The sequence below is a fragment of the Podarcis raffonei genome, chromosome 1 (assembly GCF_027172205.1).
Source record: "Podarcis raffonei isolate rPodRaf1 chromosome 1, rPodRaf1.pri, whole genome shotgun sequence".
Taxonomy (NCBI): Eukaryota; Metazoa; Chordata; class Lepidosauria; order Squamata; family Lacertidae; genus Podarcis; species Podarcis raffonei.
Genome location: NC_070602.1, coordinates 75,854,733 through 75,873,223, shown reverse-complemented (window position 1 = coordinate 75,873,223; position 18,491 = coordinate 75,854,733). Strand labels below are relative to the sequence as shown.

The following is an 18,491-nucleotide window of genomic DNA, read 5'->3' as shown; positions in this document are numbered from 1 at the left end:
GTTGCTTATTTATTTATATTTGCAGCTCACCTACTCCAAATATAGAGTGAGTAACAACATATTTAAACAGAAATAATATAAAATATAGAACATATTGTTGACAGGATTGTCTTTATCTGGATCTTCACTGGCTCCCAGTACGTTTCCGAGTATAATTCAAAGTGTTGGTGCCGACCTTTAAAGCCCTAAATGGCCTCAGCCCAGTATATATGAAGGAGCGTCTCCACCCCCATCGTTCAGCCCGGACACTGAGGTCCTCCTCCGAGGGCCTTCTGCTGGTTCCCTCACTGCAAGAAGTGAGGTTGCAGGGAACCAGGCAGAAGGCCTTCTCGGTAGTGGCACCTGCCCTGTGAAATGCCCTCACATCAGATGTCAAGGAAATAAGCAACTATCTGACTTTTAGAAGACATCTGAAGTCAACCCTATTTAGGGAAGTTTTTAATGCCTGATGTTTTATGTTTTTAGATATGCTGTAAGCTGCCCAGAGTGGCTGGGGTAACCCAGTCAGATGGGTGGGATATAAATAATAATTATCTTATATCTTATATCTTACATCTCTTATCATCATCTTATTTATTGGGTACATTTCCCATTTTCTTCTTTCTTATCTTACCTGATTTATAAGGTAGCCTCTTAAGTTCGTCCTCATCCATTAAAATTTCATTTTTGGAAATCACAATTTTGTCCTATGTGGAAAAGATAACACAGAATCCTAAACACAGAGCTGGGCGAAGGGTTAAATGCCACTCTGGGTCAATCTTTCCATGAATCAAGACGGATATAGAATGTGTGAAACCACATGAAATAAAGTAATTTTTGGAGGAATCACTGACATTAACTGCTACCATAATTTTTGCAACTGAGAACAATGATTGTGACTTATCTCACCTTTTCACTCTGTTCTGCATTCAAATGCTCATATATTTACATCTGGACTACAATTTAAGCACATCCTTTAAATCCAGCTGAGATCAATGGGGCTTAGGCATACCTCATTCTGTGCTGGACTGTATCTGCTCTGATTTTTTTCATAGTATGCACTCAGCAGTAACGTTTCTATGAGAGGCACACTTACTTTTCCTGAGACATAAATGATGGCTGTCAGTGATGTCTCTGAACTGGAATAACCAGAGTTTTCATACACGGCCATAAGGGTTCCATTGTGTGGTAACATAGGACTCTAGAAGGAGAGGAAAAGCAAAATAATGCAAAGTTTGTAGAAGGGAGAAAACTCAATATGTTCACATCCGCTGTTTAAAATTATTGTCGAATGTTTCCATAGTGTACCAAATGTTTCCTTTTCATTGACATTTTATTAATTTTGCTGCAGCAAATCCAGGTATGCCACTAAACATACACTCAATATGGAGCTGTTGCCAATTGTGACTCCCTGACTACTTCCGTGACTGTGCTATTGTAAACATTTTAAGCCTGGTGGTTTGGAGGCAATGGTGCTTTGAATATGCTGGGCGCCTCTACTGCATTGGATTCTACCTCCTCTGCCCCCCCAATAGGATTGTTCTACCCAATGAATAGAGTGGAGAATGTTCATCTCCTACTTGTTTGAAGGCCCCCATAATGCTTCTTGTTTCTTTTAATATTTGCACATGCCATAAAAAAGAGGAATACAGAGTTATTGTTAATAGCATGACTGTGGTCCTTCCAGTCCTCTATGAACAGTATAAGGTAAATGCTGACCCCTGGAAAATATTAAGCTCTCAGAAACGAAAATTCAATGACTTTTAAAATGTTTTTTTTAAAACAAATCTGATAATGCTGGTCTTTATTAGGTAGAATACCTTCATAAGAATGTAGGTGCAAACTCCATGGAAACGGTATGGCCTAGAGTCAAATGTGGTAACAAATGACCCTCCCTCCAAGGAACATCTGCCTGGACATGGCAGTTCTGTGCAGCTCCACTGACCCATCATACACTTACTAGTAAAAAGAAAAGTACATGTCAGCTGTTAACTGGAAAAGCAGATCTAAGCTCATCATCACTTTCTGGGTTATTTGTTTTAGGTCAGGATAGCTACGCAAGTGCAATACATGTAAAAGCACATTCCCCCACCCCCTAAGGATCCTCAGAACTGTAGTTTGTTAAGGGTGCTGGAAGCAGCAGCTCTCTGAGGAATAAACTACAGATCCCAAGATTATTGGGGGGTGCTTTCAATGCAAAGTGCGCACACAACCTATTATATCTCTCTTCATTTGTGCAATAATATTTGAAACCAATAAACTTTAAACATGAAAATCCAAGTTGGACTTCTAAAGACAGTCAAAAATGCACGTCCTATCCTGATCTATGTGCAAAAATCTCTATTTTTTTTAAATTTCCATCTCTGCCTTTTTTTATGTATAAAAAGGGCATTTTCAGCATATCAGTGCCAGGTACTCTAACCAGCTTCGTGACCACAACCCATCCTTCTTTAATTAGAATACCACCGTACTCACCAGGTTCTACATGTTGCTTTCATAACATCACCAGGAGCATACATTTCCCCATTCAGTGTGCATGGACACTGTTCTACCGGAACACATGTTCGGTTTTTTGAAATGTCATCCAAAACAGTTCCTGTCAAAGGTGAAAGCAATTGAATGGCAAGCATTTTAATTCCTTCTGAATGTATATAGCATAAGGCTTGGGAACTTTTGCAAGGTGCATTTTTTTTTACTCTGGAGGAAATTCAGGGGCAGGTCTATTCACTTAGGTACTCTTCATATCATGGACAAATTGTGTTCCAATTTCATAGCAATAAATCTGAATAGAGACCAAAAACCACAGGTAATTAACTAAATATAAAGTGCACAGCATACACAGTCATTTGGCCATTTGGCATAGTTGAATTTAAGTTACATATTCCTAAACATACCGTATTTTTCGCCCTATAGGACGCACCGGCCCATAGGACGCACCTAGTTTTTTTGGGGGGGAATATAGAAAATTTTTTTATTCCCCCCCTAGCCACGGCTTCAGCACACCCCGCACTCCGGGAAGCAGGCTGCTATCCGCAGCCTAGGGAGCCCTGCGGGAACTCCTGCAGGGCTCCCTAGGCAGCGGATGTCTGCCCGAAGCGCAGGGCGCTCTGCTTCAGCGCGCCCCGTGCTCCAGGCGGCAGGCTGCGGATATCTGCCCGAAGCGCGGGGCGCTCTGCTTCAGCGCACCCCGCGCTCCGGGCAGCAGGCTGCTATCCGTAGCCCATGGAGCCCTGCGGGAACTCCCGCGGGCTCCCCAGGCTTGCTGATAGCTTCCTGAAGCCTGGAGAGCGAGAGGGGTCGGTGCGCACCGACCCCTCTCGCTCTCCAAGCTTCAGTGAAAGCCTGCATTCTCCCCATAGGACGTACACAGATTTCCCCTTCATTTTGGGAGGGGAAAAAGTGGGTCCTATAGGGCGAAAAATACGGTACTTTATAAAGAACCTGGTTTAGCTTCAGAATCACAGATAATTTCCACTTTAAACCTGTTCCTAAATAAGATGATTCCTCCTAGAATGACTATTTTTTCTACTAAGCCAGGAAAACACTCCCAGCTCCATCAAGCATCTTTACCTTCTCCTTAGGGAAATAATCTGGGTTGTCATGCCTAGCCAATCCATAAACAAGTCATTTCTGAGCCCCATCTAACAGTGAAGCCCTAACTCAGCCCTACCTGAAAGTTAAACTGTCAGGTTCTAACTCGTAACCCTCTATTCTCTTCTGATTGGATGACACTTCACCCACCCCTGATTATCTTATGGGTCTCCAGGAGGCTGACCCAAGGTCTATCCATCACAATGTCCTTTTACCTTCTGGGCAGAAGCAGCCATATGTACAGTAGCTGGAACAGCTGTAATCTGGATTGGAACATGTTTTGAGACAGGGAGAACCACACTCTTTGTAGATTTGGTTAGCTGGACATCTTCCCAAAGCTGCAAAACACAATGGTTCAGAGAGTGAAGTTAGGACAGACGGGAAGGAAAGAAGTACAGCAAATTGTCAAGAAGCAGAAAAAAAGCAATGGAGAATAGCTACAGGGGGAACAAGGAGCAGCAACAACCATAAGGAGCAGGCGAAACACTGATGGGGAGCATACTTTCTTCCTGTCCTCATTGGTAGCCCTGTCTGAATACATGTAAATAATGAGGCATTTACTAGCTGTGCACATTTTATTTCAGAATACAGAACCTGATGTTTATGGTAGTTTGGTCAATGTGTTGTTAATACCTGACATGTATAATCATGATCCAGAACCTCATAACTTACAGCAGAGGTCAGTGCTCCTCCAATCAGACACTTCCTGATGGGACATGGCACACTGCCTGGAGTACTCTGAAAGGGTAGCACAAGTACAGTTCCTCTGCCCTGGATCAGGGCAGTTTTGCATGTCAAGTTGGCAGCGGATAACAAACCCTTTCCTTGAGATGTTGCAAGATTGAGACACGAGTCCTAGAAGTTGGCTGCAGATCCTAGACTATTGGAAAAAGAAAGAAAGGCAGTTTCAATGAATGCAATGCATTTTGGGACAGGGCGCGATTGTACCACAGACTGAATTGCTTTGACAACTTGTTGTTACCAAAAGCATTGAGTAAGACTGTGTGCCTATCGTTAATGTAGCCTCCCCCTTATCACCATATAAGTTATGGACTGGCAACCGAAAGCCACAGGCGGCAGTCCCTGGATACAGTGCATTGTTCCACCATCACCCATGTCACTTTCAATGGTGGCAAAACGTCCCATCTTGCTTCCTGTTGTCTGAGGGCTGAATAACATTTAATCTTGGAGAGTAGATAGGCAGAATTATGTGTGATATCTGTTGCCGTGTAGGGATTAAAAGGAGAGGGTAAGACACACAAAGCTATGTCTTTTTACTCTTCCTTGTCTATCTAACATTAACCCTTAAGACCGCTGCCCTGACTGTGACTCTCCAGGGTTCCAGACAGGAGTCTTCTCCAGCCCTATCTGCATTTGACCTTGGATCTTTTGCATGTTCTGGTCTTTTATCACATTTTGAAAAGTCTTAATAAAATCTTTTTCTTTTAAAAGAAATGAATGGATCCCTTTTTTATTTGCAATGCACAGGGACCATAGCAGGGGGCAAATGGTTGAAGCCCCTGCACCATCCTCCCACCAGAGTTCCGATCCAAATCATGCCCTAGTGGACCTGCCAAAAAATAATATATTAAAACAAATGGATCCTTTTCTAGCAATGCATATTGTCCACGTGAGAGAGAGAGAGAGAGAGAGAGAGAGAGAGAGAGAGAGAGAATGCATGGATGGGAGTGATATGTTTATGAGAATGTGGATAGCAATGACCACTTTGGGCTCTGGCCACACTCATTTGGGGCTCCTGCCCTGCTACCAAGAGAATACAGTCTCCATCCTGTTGTGCTGAAGCTAGAATGTGAGAGAAGCAGGGAACTAACTGGGGAGAATGCCATTCCCTCACAGCTGGAAAGCCTAAGTTCTCCACTTTTGAAAATGCCTTTTATGAAAAACCTCCAAAAAGATAGGAAGAGATTTGCACATCCCATTCCATTCTTTCCTCCCAGTTCTTTCAGACAGACTTAGCCAATCTGCTACTGTATCTTCAATCATGGCAGTGTTTTCTCAATTACTGCCTCTGTCTAAAAGTATTGAAAGGTAGGCAGATCCAGAAAAATGATATGGTACATACATATTTCTTGCGAGGAACGTTAGAAACTGCCATTTCCTCAACTGGGCAGATCTCTGCAGGATCATCAATTTTCTGCAAGGCAGCATATTTTTGAGGGTCCAGAAGTTTGTCTATTAATCAAAGTATAAATTCAGTTGAGTTTGTTAGTGAAGAGTCCATCTTAGGCAACCTATGCACTATATAAATGGGGGTCCTTTTATACACCTGACTCATTTTACATTAAAAAAAACAACAACTGTGCATGTATGAAGACAGGCGGGTGGCTTGTTGTTGTCATCAATCTCTGGAAAAATAAAACATAAGGAATAGAGATTTTAAGGGCAGTAAAATGATTTCTTCTTGACTCTAGTCATACTTTTCCCTTCATGGAAGGGCTGTTGACCCAGTGAACATCTTTGCAGAAGGCAATGTTTGCCAATTTCCCCATTCCACTACAGCCCCTATACTCTATAGAAGTTTGGAGGGCCCTCCAAATAGCACAGAGGATGGCATAGGAGGAAGGGCTTGGCAAAAGATTGCCTCCTCACCTCTCCTGTTAATGGAAACCTCCACTAGATTGAAAACTCAATTGGATATAACCAATGCTTTTACCTTTTCTTATTATAATATCACAGAAAAGTGATGGGAAATAAAAAACATGGGACCTTACTGCCATGTGTGAGCAAGTAGTCCTCATATTATCTTCTTTATTTTATCAACTATACTAGAAGTTTAGGCAATTAGATGACAATGTTTGGCTTAATAAGTTGTCATGAAATCCAAAGCTTTCTGTCATTTATTTCTGCACCGGAAAAACTCACCTTCACTCATAAACTCATTTAATTCTTTCCCATCAAAGTTCCCACACAGTCCACATGTTCTTGTCATGTATTTTTCCTCAATCAAAACCTAAAAGAGAAAACTGAATTAATTAGAAAAATAGCTATGCATTATATCTTGGTAAAATACAAAGCCCTGAGTGACTCAGGTCTCAAGTACTTAGAGGAAGGCCGCTCTCTGCCAGCCCATACATTAAGATCTGCTGAGAAGGCCCTCCTTGTGACCCTGCTACCCAATGTGGCACATGTTGCTGTGATGTGGGGAAAAGTCTTGTTGCTAAGGCTCCCTGTCTGTGAAATTCCCTTCTTGTAAAATAGAGGAGACTAACCATTTATGGCCTGAAGGCCACATTCATCCATGGCCAGCACTCAGAGCAGGGGAGCTCATACCACTGCTTTGTGTGCCTACCCGAGACTTGCGCATGTGCACAGAGGACACACATAGGTCGGCATACATAGACACACATCACCTCCTCCTAAGTTGATATGTGCAGATCAGAAGATGAAGAATGTTTACAACCCCCTTTCCCTATATGAGATTATCAGTCTGATGACTGGGGTGAGGGTGCCCATCCCGACACTGAGTCTACTTATTTCTTACGTCTGTCTGAGCACAGATTGATAAAATGCAGTGTTGTGCCATTTTTGCCAGGAGAATGCACACCTGAGTCAACACCAACCACAATTAGCGCAGCAGCAAGCTCAACGAAATGTCTGAGAACCGCTTTGTGGGCTGCTGTCCAGGTCAGATTGACCCATGTTGCATTATTAATCGTGCGACTACCCGCTATTAGATGAGGTTTTGTTTGTTTTTTGCTTTGCTTTTTTGAAAAGGAGTCTTGTTGTGACACCTTGAAGGCCAACAGATTTATGCCAACAATTAATCTGCTAGTTTTTAAGACTCCTTTTTGTTCTTGCTGTTAACAGGTTAACAGGCCTCCCTCGCTGGAATTTGTCATCCTGAAGAATGTAAGTGTTCTCCCCCAATCATATTTTCTATGGGTGAAAATAGATGACCACTTAACCATGTGGCTACTGCTTCAGTGTGTTCTACCTGTCAGCCCTAATCAGGTACGGAGTTTGTCATCCCTAGGCTGTAGCCACCCAGGCAGCCCAATGTAATGCAATGCCTGCTTATATCCTTTACTTGCAGGGAGGTTTTGAAGAGCCAGCTCATGCCATGTCGAGAACCCCATGAAGCCGCTGATGCCCTTTGTGACCACCAGGGCAGGAGGCAGGGAGCATAAAGAGTAGGTAGCCAATGCCAGGCACAGCCAGCTAATTCTAGTTTTGCCCCCCCCCCTGCTGAGATCCCCAAGGGCAACACTTAGACTAAGGACGATGCAACTTATACCCAGGGACACACTCTGGACTGGTTGTAAGAAGGCAGGTGGGGGCTCGCTTCTTCATTACAACCATGCAACAATAATGTAAAACCTGTGCGATTTTTATCATTCCAAAAATATGCTCAGAAGGTGAAAGCAAGTCTTTACCCACCATGAGATAATCATCATTATTCCAGAAAACGGCAAGCTCTATCTCCATCAGCTTGGCCACTAGGCGGATGGTGCGTCCAAAAGGTGTAATCTGAATTCCATTTCTGGTATATGGCAGCCTGATAATACTATTGGAGTAATATGGGGAAGAGGAAAGAAGAAACACATAGACTTAGAAACTTAGTAATTCCAAGGAATTTCTAGGCTTTGTGTTCTAAGTCAAAAGCTGTCTTTTTCATCCAAACTTTTTTTTATCATCCATAAATTAGAGATGCTTAGCAATGTCTATTTCTCACCATACACTTCCATTAAAATTAATAATTAAAAGTTTCCTAGTCACTTTTAACATTAAATTTAAAACTATATTTGTTAAAGACCAGACTGAGTCTGGAAAAGACCACTTTTCCCAATTAAGAACGCAAGGCGGGTGAAATAGTACCAGCAAAAATAAGCATTTAACTCATTCATGCCTAGTGGGATGCCTTTTATTATTAATATTCATGGGACTGTTTGGGAATTTTAAAAAATGCAGGCAAAAGAGCTCTAAAATCTACTAGAGACCAATTTCAGTTAGGAGAGGCCTCAGTCTTGGATCACACAATCTGAGGAAACTTCTGAGCATGTGTAAAATGCCATTCCTACTATGACAGAATCTTGGGAGTTGGGCAAAGTCCAGCTTTCACTTTTGACAAGCTGAAGAATTGGAAAGAAATGCTTCATTTCTGCCATCATGTTTTCATAAAGTGCAAAATATGTTGCTGTTGTTTGGTTAAACCCTAGGTTTTGGGGGCAAAGTCCTTTTGCATGGCAAGTTTTATGTTTGTCTCCAAACAATTTCCATTAACACTATAAAAATGAAAACCATGCCAATCACAAAGAATATTATGTCAAAAACTGTATTAACAACACCTTCAGATAGGAAAAGAAAAAGGTCAGCTTGAAACCTGAACCTATAGTTGTTGATTTAAAAAAAGAGCAAAGCTTTCACCACATGACCATTTTACTATCACGTGCTTACCCAACATCCTTGACTGATATGATGCCATTTTCAGTTATGATAACGTTGGGTCCCAACTCGATGATGATTCTGGTAATTTTTTTGTTTGGCCCACGACGGAACTGGATGTTGAAATCCGGGTTGACGTCATTGCATACGGTGGCAAAGATGTAATTGCAAGTCCCAGAAAAGTCATACAAGTAGTTGTCAAAAGTTGAGAAATGCCCAGTGCCCCAGGTGGAGCATGAGCCCTTATCCACAGCTTAAAGAAAGGAAGCAAAACTATAGTGAGGTTCTGTTGGGCTCTGATGATGCTGTTGGCCATTCTGAATGGCATTGTGCATATACTTTAGTAGTATTTTAATCAGTTGAATGGATTCATCTTTTAAATCTGTCCTCCTGGCTCATGATACATAAGCATGGGCATGTACTGTGTTGTCTACCAACAATTATTTTTTCTAAGAGTTTCCATTCATAGCAGATGCCCCTATTAAGTCCCCGTCCCATGTGCTTTTTAAAGAATCCAGCTTTCCTTGATGCAGAATTTGGACTGCCTGAGTGCAGGACTGTAATAGTTTTTTTAAAGTATAAAATTCACACCGTGTTGCATATATCTGCCTTTTGAAGTACTGTGAACCTTTTATCATGATTTCCCACTAAAACAAGGGGAATAATACCTGTATGATGAAGACGGGCATTATCTAGACTTCTCAACTCTTCAGAATAGGTTTCTAGAAAATAGGAAAAGGTGCATATGTCTAGTTAGCATTTCTAGTTATCCTCCAATCAAATGCATTTTCATAATTAAAATATGACCCCATACTATCCTGTAGCTCATTTTAGTTTCTAGAATGTCCGCAGGAGTATCTCATTATTAGGAAAGTAAAGAAAGGGGAATAAAAAAAAATGATCATTCCCCCCCCCCTCCACTACAGGGAAGCCTGTCTCTGTAGGTTCTACTTCTAGGAAAAGAAATACTTACCAAGGTCAAGCCATTCAGCACTCCTTTGGCCTAAAGTGAAACAAAGGTATATTTGTTGTAGCAATATTGGACATATATATACTGATTGTATTAAAATAACTTAGCATTTATTGCTGAACCCTATAACAGAATTTCAATTCCTACTACTAGAAAACAGGGCATAATGATAATACACTTGCCCTCCCCAACAAAAGGTGAAAGGAAAAAAAAACGCTCTTAGATGTTATATTTCCAAAGGTAGAATTTATCTACATACACACACACACACACTGCTTTGTTAATTGAATTACTTTTTGTGGCTTCAAATGCAACAGCAAAGTGAAAACATTTCCATCCTTTGCCTGGCACATTTTGACCCTGAAGAATAGTCCCATGGACTTGGAGCTCGAAACAAGCATTCTAAACTATTGGGAATACTAAATACCGTTCTTTTCCCAAGCATTACTTGACCTCTGATCAGCACTGATCTTCTTCTCCTGAGAGAGACCTTTTGAGAAACCTACTACCACAGTGACACGTCCTGATGCCCTCCAGATATTGTTGGACTACAAGTTCCATCTTCTCTTACCACTGGCCTTAGAGGGAGTTGATGGGAGTTGTAGCCCAACAACATCTAAATGGCACTTGGCTGGGGAAGGCAGGCCTTGAGCCTCATTATAGGAGGGATCTCATTACAGTGACTGCTCTCCTGCGGTTCCATCCCATTTTGCTGCAGTGATGTTACAATGAAAGAAGTAGACCAGGAAGTGCTGACAACATGTTTTCTTTCCCCACTGGTCTTGCAAACTACTCCTGCATCATTTCTCCCATTCCAGTATCACCAGGAACACATGGAATGGGGCTCGGCCAGAATGGCAGCCCCGCCACTGCTGTCGCATAAGAAAGAGTCCACAATGGATATTAAATGTGCAAATTATTACCTCCTCCTAATGCCACTTCCAGTCTTTGAAAGGAGGCACCTATGAAATAAAAAAGGAAATTAAATAGAGAATACATATACAATTAATTGAAATGAACAACTTTTCACAAGTATTCTTGGGATTATGCATCTTGGTTTTAAACTCATGAATGAAATAATTATTTAGGTTAAAAACAACAACAGTTGACCAAGTGGATATTGTCTGCATTAAAGCTATTCGAGATTGTTATTGTTTAGTCGTTTAGTCGTGTCCGACTCTTTGTGACCCCATGGACCAGAGCACGCCAGGCACTCCTGTCTTCCACTGCCTCCCGCAGGATCTGTCCTTCCAGTGAGCACTCAGGGCTGATTTCCTTCAGAATGGATAAGTTTGATCTTCTTGCATGAGTCTCCTCCAGCACCATAATTCAAAAGCATCAATTCTTCGGCTATCAGCCTTCTTTATGGTCCAGCTCTCACTTCCATACATCACTACTGAGAAAACCATAGCTTTTACTATACGGACTTTTGTCAGCAAGGTGATGTCTCTGCTTTTTAGGTTCAGTTATACAGTGCTAATCTTTTGCGAGCACATTTACTCCATCAAGGGCCCATCATTTGGAGAACCCTTCCTCTGCCAATACAATGGATACAAAGGATAAGCAGCAGTAGCTTTTTACTTTTTAAGTAGTAGTAATAGGGCTGTTTTTTAATATAAAAAATAAGGTAGTAGTAGCATTTTTATCAGGAGAGAGAAAATGATAAGTAGTGTCTTGTGAGTGCAATGGTAGGGTTTCCATATTTGTTATGGAGCTGTCTCACTTTAATAATCACATTAAATGGACAGAAAGTTTCCCCTTCATAATATTGCAGTGGCAAAAGAAGCTGCATGCATCTGGCAAAGTTTTCCATTTTATGCCACAGGTCTTTTTCATTGAATTAGGAATGTTTAGCCAGGAGAAGAGGCAATTAAGAGGTGATATGATAGCCATTGTCAAATATCTGAAGAGCCATCAAAGATATGAAGGAGCAAATTTGTTTTCTGTTGCTCCAGGGGACCAGAGGGCAAGACCTGAACCAACATGTTCCAATTGCAGCAAAAGGGATTTTGACTAAATTTCAGTAAGAAATTTACATGTTCAACAGCCGATTGTTTTGGAAGATGTTGGGCTCCCCTTTATCAGAGGTTTTGAAGCAGAAGCTGGATAGTCTTCTATTAATTATGTTGTAACTGAGGATTTTCTGCATCGGAAGGGGTTGATTTAGATGACCTTTGAAGTATCTTCCAACTGAGAACTTGGCTCTGTATTTGACCTGACAATCCTGATATTTTAGAAGAGCTGGTCTCAGAACTGAATTCGCTTATTTCCTTCTACATTTGCCCACAATAAGTGGTTTTGTCAATGATATATGAGTCAGCCAAGTGTGGAATGATATATTTTGGTATTTGCTGCATAAAAGTAGTGGAAGGGGTGGGGGAAAGAAAGTATCAAAAACTTCCTGATGGCTAAACGGGAAGGAACATAATATTTACTTTGCATTTTATTCCAGGAACTTTTACCCATGGAAGATGCCTGACAACAGATGGAATTGTGCCAAAGGTAGTTTCTGACATTACTATGCTCTTCCCATTATGATGCAAATCGACACCATTGTGGAAATGGATTGTTTCAAGATGCTACTGTAACTTCAGAAACAAAATCTTTACAGTTCTGGCCCAGCATCAGAGGCCAGCATGATCAGGCCCATGCTGACACTCCTAGGGCACAGAGGGACCCATAACCAGTCCTGCTCACACCACTATTGAGGGCTCCATCCAGCATTGCCATCAGGGTTCCCACCATCGGCTTCTCCTGCTCTGCTGCTGCTTTTTGCTGCTGCTGCCAGTCGCTGACTCCCTGGACATATTTACTTGGCTTGACTCCCACCCATCTATTGCTGCCGCCAGGAAAGGTAAACATGTCCAGGGGCAGCACGTGAACAACAGGCAGCAGCAGCAGCAAGCAACAGGGCATGGTCCCAGATGACGCAATTACTGTTGCTCTCCCTCTGGACATGTTTACTTGGCAGGCAGCGACATTTTTTTGCAGAGGAAGTGAGCCAAACACTTATCCACAATGCATGGGCACCATCTTAGAGTGCCCCAAATGCAAAGCCCAGTATTGACACTGTACATTGCATTTTAGGCAATCTAAAATTATAGCTGTCCACAGCAGGTCTGAAGAGTATTGGCTTATTTCCTATTCAGAAACTTTGGGTTGTATTCAACTAACTTAACATAATGTATGTCCAAGTATGGAGCAAAGTTAATCCTGTGAGAACAGTAGATTAATGAAGCCCTCTTTCTTCTTAGTATCCTTTCTTGTGTAATTTAAGTTGCACCTTGATTTCAAAGACAGGCTGAATGCAAGGGCTGTTTTTCATATATGCTTATGTGTTCACTCCTGTAGATAGGCTAGAATCATAGAACCTTAGAGTTGGAAGAGACCATGGTTTAGTCCAATACCATTACACTATGATTTGTATCCATTGTAGTGCTAAGTAACTGTCCTATTAGCACAAAGATTTACATTTGCACTCCAGGACTCATCTACTCTTCTCCTTCACACACCCATTTACTGTGTTTTGCCCCTCCCCCATACTCTGGAAAAAGAGGTGCCGGAACTCACCATGAACACCTACCATGTTATCTTGTAATGGCAATGGCACCCACCTAAGAGGTGCTGGAAGTGCCTCTGGAGCAGATTTGGGGTGAGTACATGACAAGCACACAGGGCAGGAAAGTCCCATTGTGCAAGCATAAGTCCTTGCACTGACAGAATGCTTACTTAATGCTGCATTGGATACAAGGCAATGTAAGCCTTCAGCTCCAAATCACAGGACCATACCACAGCCGCAGTTCCACATAGAACAGTATTCACTATTGCCCATGGAATCCAAATAGCAAAAAAAGAACAACACTTAACACTAGGTACAATATTTGTTCCTCTCAGAATTTTTCATATGTAATTATTTGCAGATGTATAACTTTCTGTGTGTCCTGTGTAGGACCTGAACCAATTTCCAAGAAAGAAGATTCAGACTAAACATTAGGAAGACCTTCCAGATGGTAAGAGCTGTCCAATGGTGGAATGGACTACCTTGGAAGGTGGTGGACTTTCCTTCATTGGAGGTTTTAAAACAGGTTGGAAGGACATCTTTGGGCCAAAATACACATGACACTAAACATATCATTTGAAGACCCTTATATTGGATGTGCTGATTGCCTTAAGCAGCAATCCTATGCACATTTTCCTGGCAGTTAGTCTCACTGAACTCAATGGGACTGACTTCTGAGTACACTTTTAGAGGTCTGTACTGCTAAGGAGGTTTATAAATTGATCTGTGAAGTTTAAGTGAACTTTTTAATTGTTCTTTCTGGGGGTTGTTCTACAAATCCATCTTTCAGGAATATGTTCTTCTATGTGGCTAGTGTCAAATGGGTCATTAGCTGCATTAGAAAATATAAAAGAAATAAATTTAGAACTGTTCAGAACACGTCTGTATTGTTTTTAGAAAGAAAGACTTAAAACTATGTGCTTGGAATGTTTTTGGCAGTACTGGGACCAGTTGTAACAGCAAATAATTACAGGTGAAAAAGAAAAAGAGCAAATAACAAGAAACCATAATCTAGAAGAGAACCAAAATGAGTTACAACAGAGTTTTAGATAAGAACCATATATATTTAGTAAGTAGGAAGAACAGTACATCTTTCACAGACTTACCTGATAACCTGTCTGAATGATCCATATGATTCTGATCTGAGTAATAAAGAAAAATAAATTTTATGAAACAAAAACTATGAAAGTAGAATATAAAACAGGTATTTTGAAACCACAATTGATAGCAAAGTGTTTATAGCCATCTTCATGGAGTATTACTGTATTAGCTATTAACCTGTGATAGGTAAATAGAACCACCTTCTTCAGAGGCAACATACCTATCATTACCAGATTCTGAGGACAAATGGTGTCAACTTCATGCTCTATTTGTGAGCTTCTAGAATCTAGCTTGGAATGCTGAACTACATGGATCTTTGGATAGATACGGAAAGACATATCTTACATCCCTAGAAGGATTCACAGAACAAATTTATTTTTCGAATCAAAAAGCGTTGAAATATTTATCTTCTTTCATGGAAGCATTTTTCAAGTGAAATATACAAAAGAATGTATTGTTGTTGGGTATAATAGTTGGGCTCCATCCTAGAATAGTTTCATGTACAAGTATGCAAGATTGCTGAAGGAATATGTAAGATCTCTTGCTTCTGGGACCATTGGAGGTTGGTATTTATTGCAGTTTCCAGATATGAAAGTGTATTCCATTGAAGGTTCTATATGTCAAATAAAGAGGATGAATGCTGAACCATGGCATGAAAAGCAGGGAGTGTTCCACAAGTACCCAAGAGAAATGTCAAAGTGCAAAAGTCAAGAAGAGAACGATCAAATCATTCAGTTTTGCCTAAATATTTTGTGTTTCAAACCAGTCATTCCCACTTTATAAGCACACTGGGATCCTTCCTTCCTTCCTTCCTTCCTTCCTTCCTTCCTTCCTTCCTTCCTTCCTTCCTTCCTTCTTCCTTCCTTCTTTCTTCTTATTTGGTTAATTAGATATGATGGGCATTCCAGACAAGCAGTGTCAAAGAAAAGAAGTGAGGTTAACTTATCTATAGCATCTTCTACCACTTTATTCCATCCTATCCCTATATATTGTATGTCCTCTAATGTTTTGGCATCCTTTTCCCCCAAAATGACAAGATCGAAAGAAGTCCCATGTTATCTATGTATTCTAGATGTGATTTTAGACTTACCTGAACTATGCAGGAGGCTGCAGAGGAGAACCAGTAGTGCCCAAAGCATGATGTTGAGTGGAGAGTCCTTTCCCCCACCTTGGACTCTCCTCCTCCCCTATCTACTCACAATGGGCAGTGCTGCTGCTGCCACTCTAGCCTCACCTTGTCAAGCTTGGATGCTTTATATATAGCACTACAGGGCCCTCCCTTATTCCCATGCACATTCTGAGATGGCTACAGCTGGGTAAAGTGGAGTAACCGCCAAACAGGATCTTCACTTTATCAGGCGTAATGCACGCAAATGCTATCTGGAAATATAAAAGAAAAATACACCTCCTCTACTTGAGTATCATTTTTCCATAGCTAGTTCAACGGGCTTGGCTTGCGACAATTTACACAAACACTTTTAACAGTATTTGCTGTAGAAGTGTGGTGTGGAGTCCAAAAGAAATGCAGATCTGTAGTGCAGGAAATCTGATAACCCTGATAAAGGCGGAATGTAGCACATGGAAGATGGAGCAAGCTTGTTTTCTGCTGCTCCAGAGGTTAGGACCCAAACTAATGGATTTCAATGACAAGAAAGGAGATTCTGACTAAACATTAAGAACAGTTAAGTTGTTAAACAGAGGTTTGATGGCCATCTCTCAGGGATTCTTTAGCTGTGGTTCCTGCATTTCTGGGGGTTGGACTTGGTGACCCTTTGAGTCCCTTCCAACTCTACAATTCTATGATACATAGACTATTGGCCAAAGTGGCAAGAGGACTGAAGTTGGGCAGTCTTGCTGTGCTAATATTATGAACAGGCAATGAAAGGAGACTCCCCCCTCCTCTCTCTCTCTTTAAAATAGAAGGCAAGGCTGATAATTTGAGATCCTACTGATATAGGTTCCTAATTTTCCTTAAAAATCTTTCTTTCCTCCAGTGTTTATCCCTTTCAAACATAGTGGGAATGAACATTTTTCAGCCCTAAGCAATGATATTTGTTCCCTGGAGGAGGGCTTGACAAGCATAATTATAAAGAACAAGCTTCAGAATGTTGTGTCAAAAAATGTCATTTGAATGCAGTTCCACTGTACTAGGACACCATGAAGTTCTTCTGTCCAGGTCCCGTGGAAATGAATGGAAGGTGTGTTCTTGTATGACTCCTGTCCAGTTTCAATGTGGGCTTTTGCCAGATAACTTTGTAGTGATTGTGCTCTCCAGAGGAAGAGGGAAAGAGCTGTAGCTCAGAGGTAGAAAATCTGTTTTGCATGCAGAAGGTCCCAAGTTCAACCCATGGCATCTCCAGGAAGGGCTGGGAGAAAACCCTGCCTGAAACTCTCGAGAACTGTTGAGTGTAGATAATGGCCTGAGCTACTGGCCTGAGCTACTGGCCTGAGTTAGTAGAAGGCAGCTTCCTATGCTCCTATAATGTTCTACAATTCTCCAGCCATCTCTTCAGATTAATAGGTAAAATATGGTGTGGTCTACCCATGCATTAAAATGCAGGGAAAAGTCATTAGAAAAAGTATTGAGTTAGTAGAATGTACTGCAGACTGCATATAAGTTAAATAAGCAGGGAGACAATATACAGCCTTGTCGTACTCCTTTCCCAATTTTGAACCAATCAGTTGTTCCATATCCAGTTCTAACTGTAGCTTCTTGTCCCACATAGAGATTTCTCAGGAGACAGATGAGGTGATCAGGCACTCTCATTTCTTTAAGAACTTGCCATAGTTTGTTGTGGTTGACACAGTCAAAGGCTTTTGCATAGTCAATGAAGCAGAAGTAGATGTCTTTCTGGAACTCTCTAGCTTTCTCCATAATCCAGCGCATGTTTGCAATTTGGTCTCTGGTTCCTCTGCCTCTTCTAAATCCAGCTTGCACTTCTGGGAGTTCTCGGTCCACATACTGCTTGAGCCTACCTTGTAGAATTTTAAGCATAACCTTGCTAGCATGTGAAATGAGTGCAATTGTGCGGTAGTTGGAGCATTCTTCATCACTGCCCTTCTTTGGGATTGGGATGTAGCCCCCAGCCGGAATTAAGATTGCCGGAAGAAATATCAACAACCTAGACATGCAGATGACACAACATTGATGGCAGAAAGTGAGGAGGAATTAAAGAACCTTTTAATGAGGGTGGAAGAGGAGAGCGCAAAATATGGTTTGAAGCTCATCATCAAAAAAACAAAGATCATGGCCACTGGTCCCATCACCTCCATGCAAATAGAAGGGGAAGAAATGGAGGCAGTGAGAGATTTTACTTTCTTGGGCTCCATGATCACTGCAGATGGGACAGCAGCTACGAAATTAAAAGACGCCTGCTTCTTGGGAGAAAAGCAATGACAAACCTAGACAGCATCTTAAAAAGCAGAGATATCACCTTGCCAACAAAGGTCCTTATAGTTAAAGCTATGGTTTTCCCAGTAGTGATATATTGAAGTTAGAGCTGGACCATAAAGAAGGCTGATCGCCGAAGAATTGATGCTTTTAAAGTATGGTGCTGGAGGAGACTCTTGAGAGTCCCATGGACTGCAAGAAGATCAAACCTATCAATTCTGAAGGAAATCAGCCCTGAGTGCTCACTGGAAGGACAGATCCTAAAGCTGAGGCTCCAATACTTTGGCCACCTCATGAGAAGAGAAGACTCTATGGAAAAGACCCTGATGCTGGGAAAGATGGAGGGCACAAGGAGAAGGGGACGACAGAGGACAAGATGGTTGGATAGTGTTCTTGAAGCTACCAGCATGAGTTTGACTAAACTGCGGGAGGCAGTGGAAGACAGGAGTGCCTGCCGTGCTCTGGGCCATGGGGTCACGAAGAGTCGGACACGACTA

The 18,491-nt window shown here is 41.5% G+C and overlaps 1 protein-coding gene across 1 annotated transcript in view; it reads right to left on the bottom strand.

Moving 5' to 3' along the window:
* MUC6 (mucin 6, oligomeric mucus/gel-forming) overlaps positions 1–15,818 on the bottom strand; it is a 52,898-nt gene extending 37,080 nt beyond the window's left edge. The window contains exons 1-15 of the mRNA XM_053377625.1: positions 15,694–15,818; positions 14,609–14,644; positions 10,867–10,905; positions 9,947–9,976; positions 9,642–9,695; positions 8,986–9,226; positions 7,969–8,095; positions 6,454–6,541; positions 5,654–5,763; positions 4,243–4,450; positions 3,786–3,908; positions 2,455–2,575; positions 1,800–1,938; positions 1,076–1,180; positions 614–686 (exon numbers count right to left, since the gene is read on the bottom strand). Coding sequence (XP_053233600.1) covers positions 614–686; positions 1,076–1,180; positions 1,800–1,938; positions 2,455–2,575; positions 3,786–3,908; positions 4,243–4,450; positions 5,654–5,763; positions 6,454–6,541; positions 7,969–8,095; positions 8,986–9,226; positions 9,642–9,695; positions 9,947–9,976; positions 10,867–10,905; positions 14,609–14,644; positions 15,694–15,742 — 1,543 coding nt within the window. The 5' untranslated portion in view covers positions 15,743–15,818. The remainder of the gene's footprint in view (positions 1–613; positions 687–1,075; positions 1,181–1,799; positions 1,939–2,454; positions 2,576–3,785; positions 3,909–4,242; positions 4,451–5,653; positions 5,764–6,453; positions 6,542–7,968; positions 8,096–8,985; positions 9,227–9,641; positions 9,696–9,946; positions 9,977–10,866; positions 10,906–14,608; positions 14,645–15,693) is intronic.
* Positions 15,819–18,491: the final 2,673 nt, after the last annotated feature.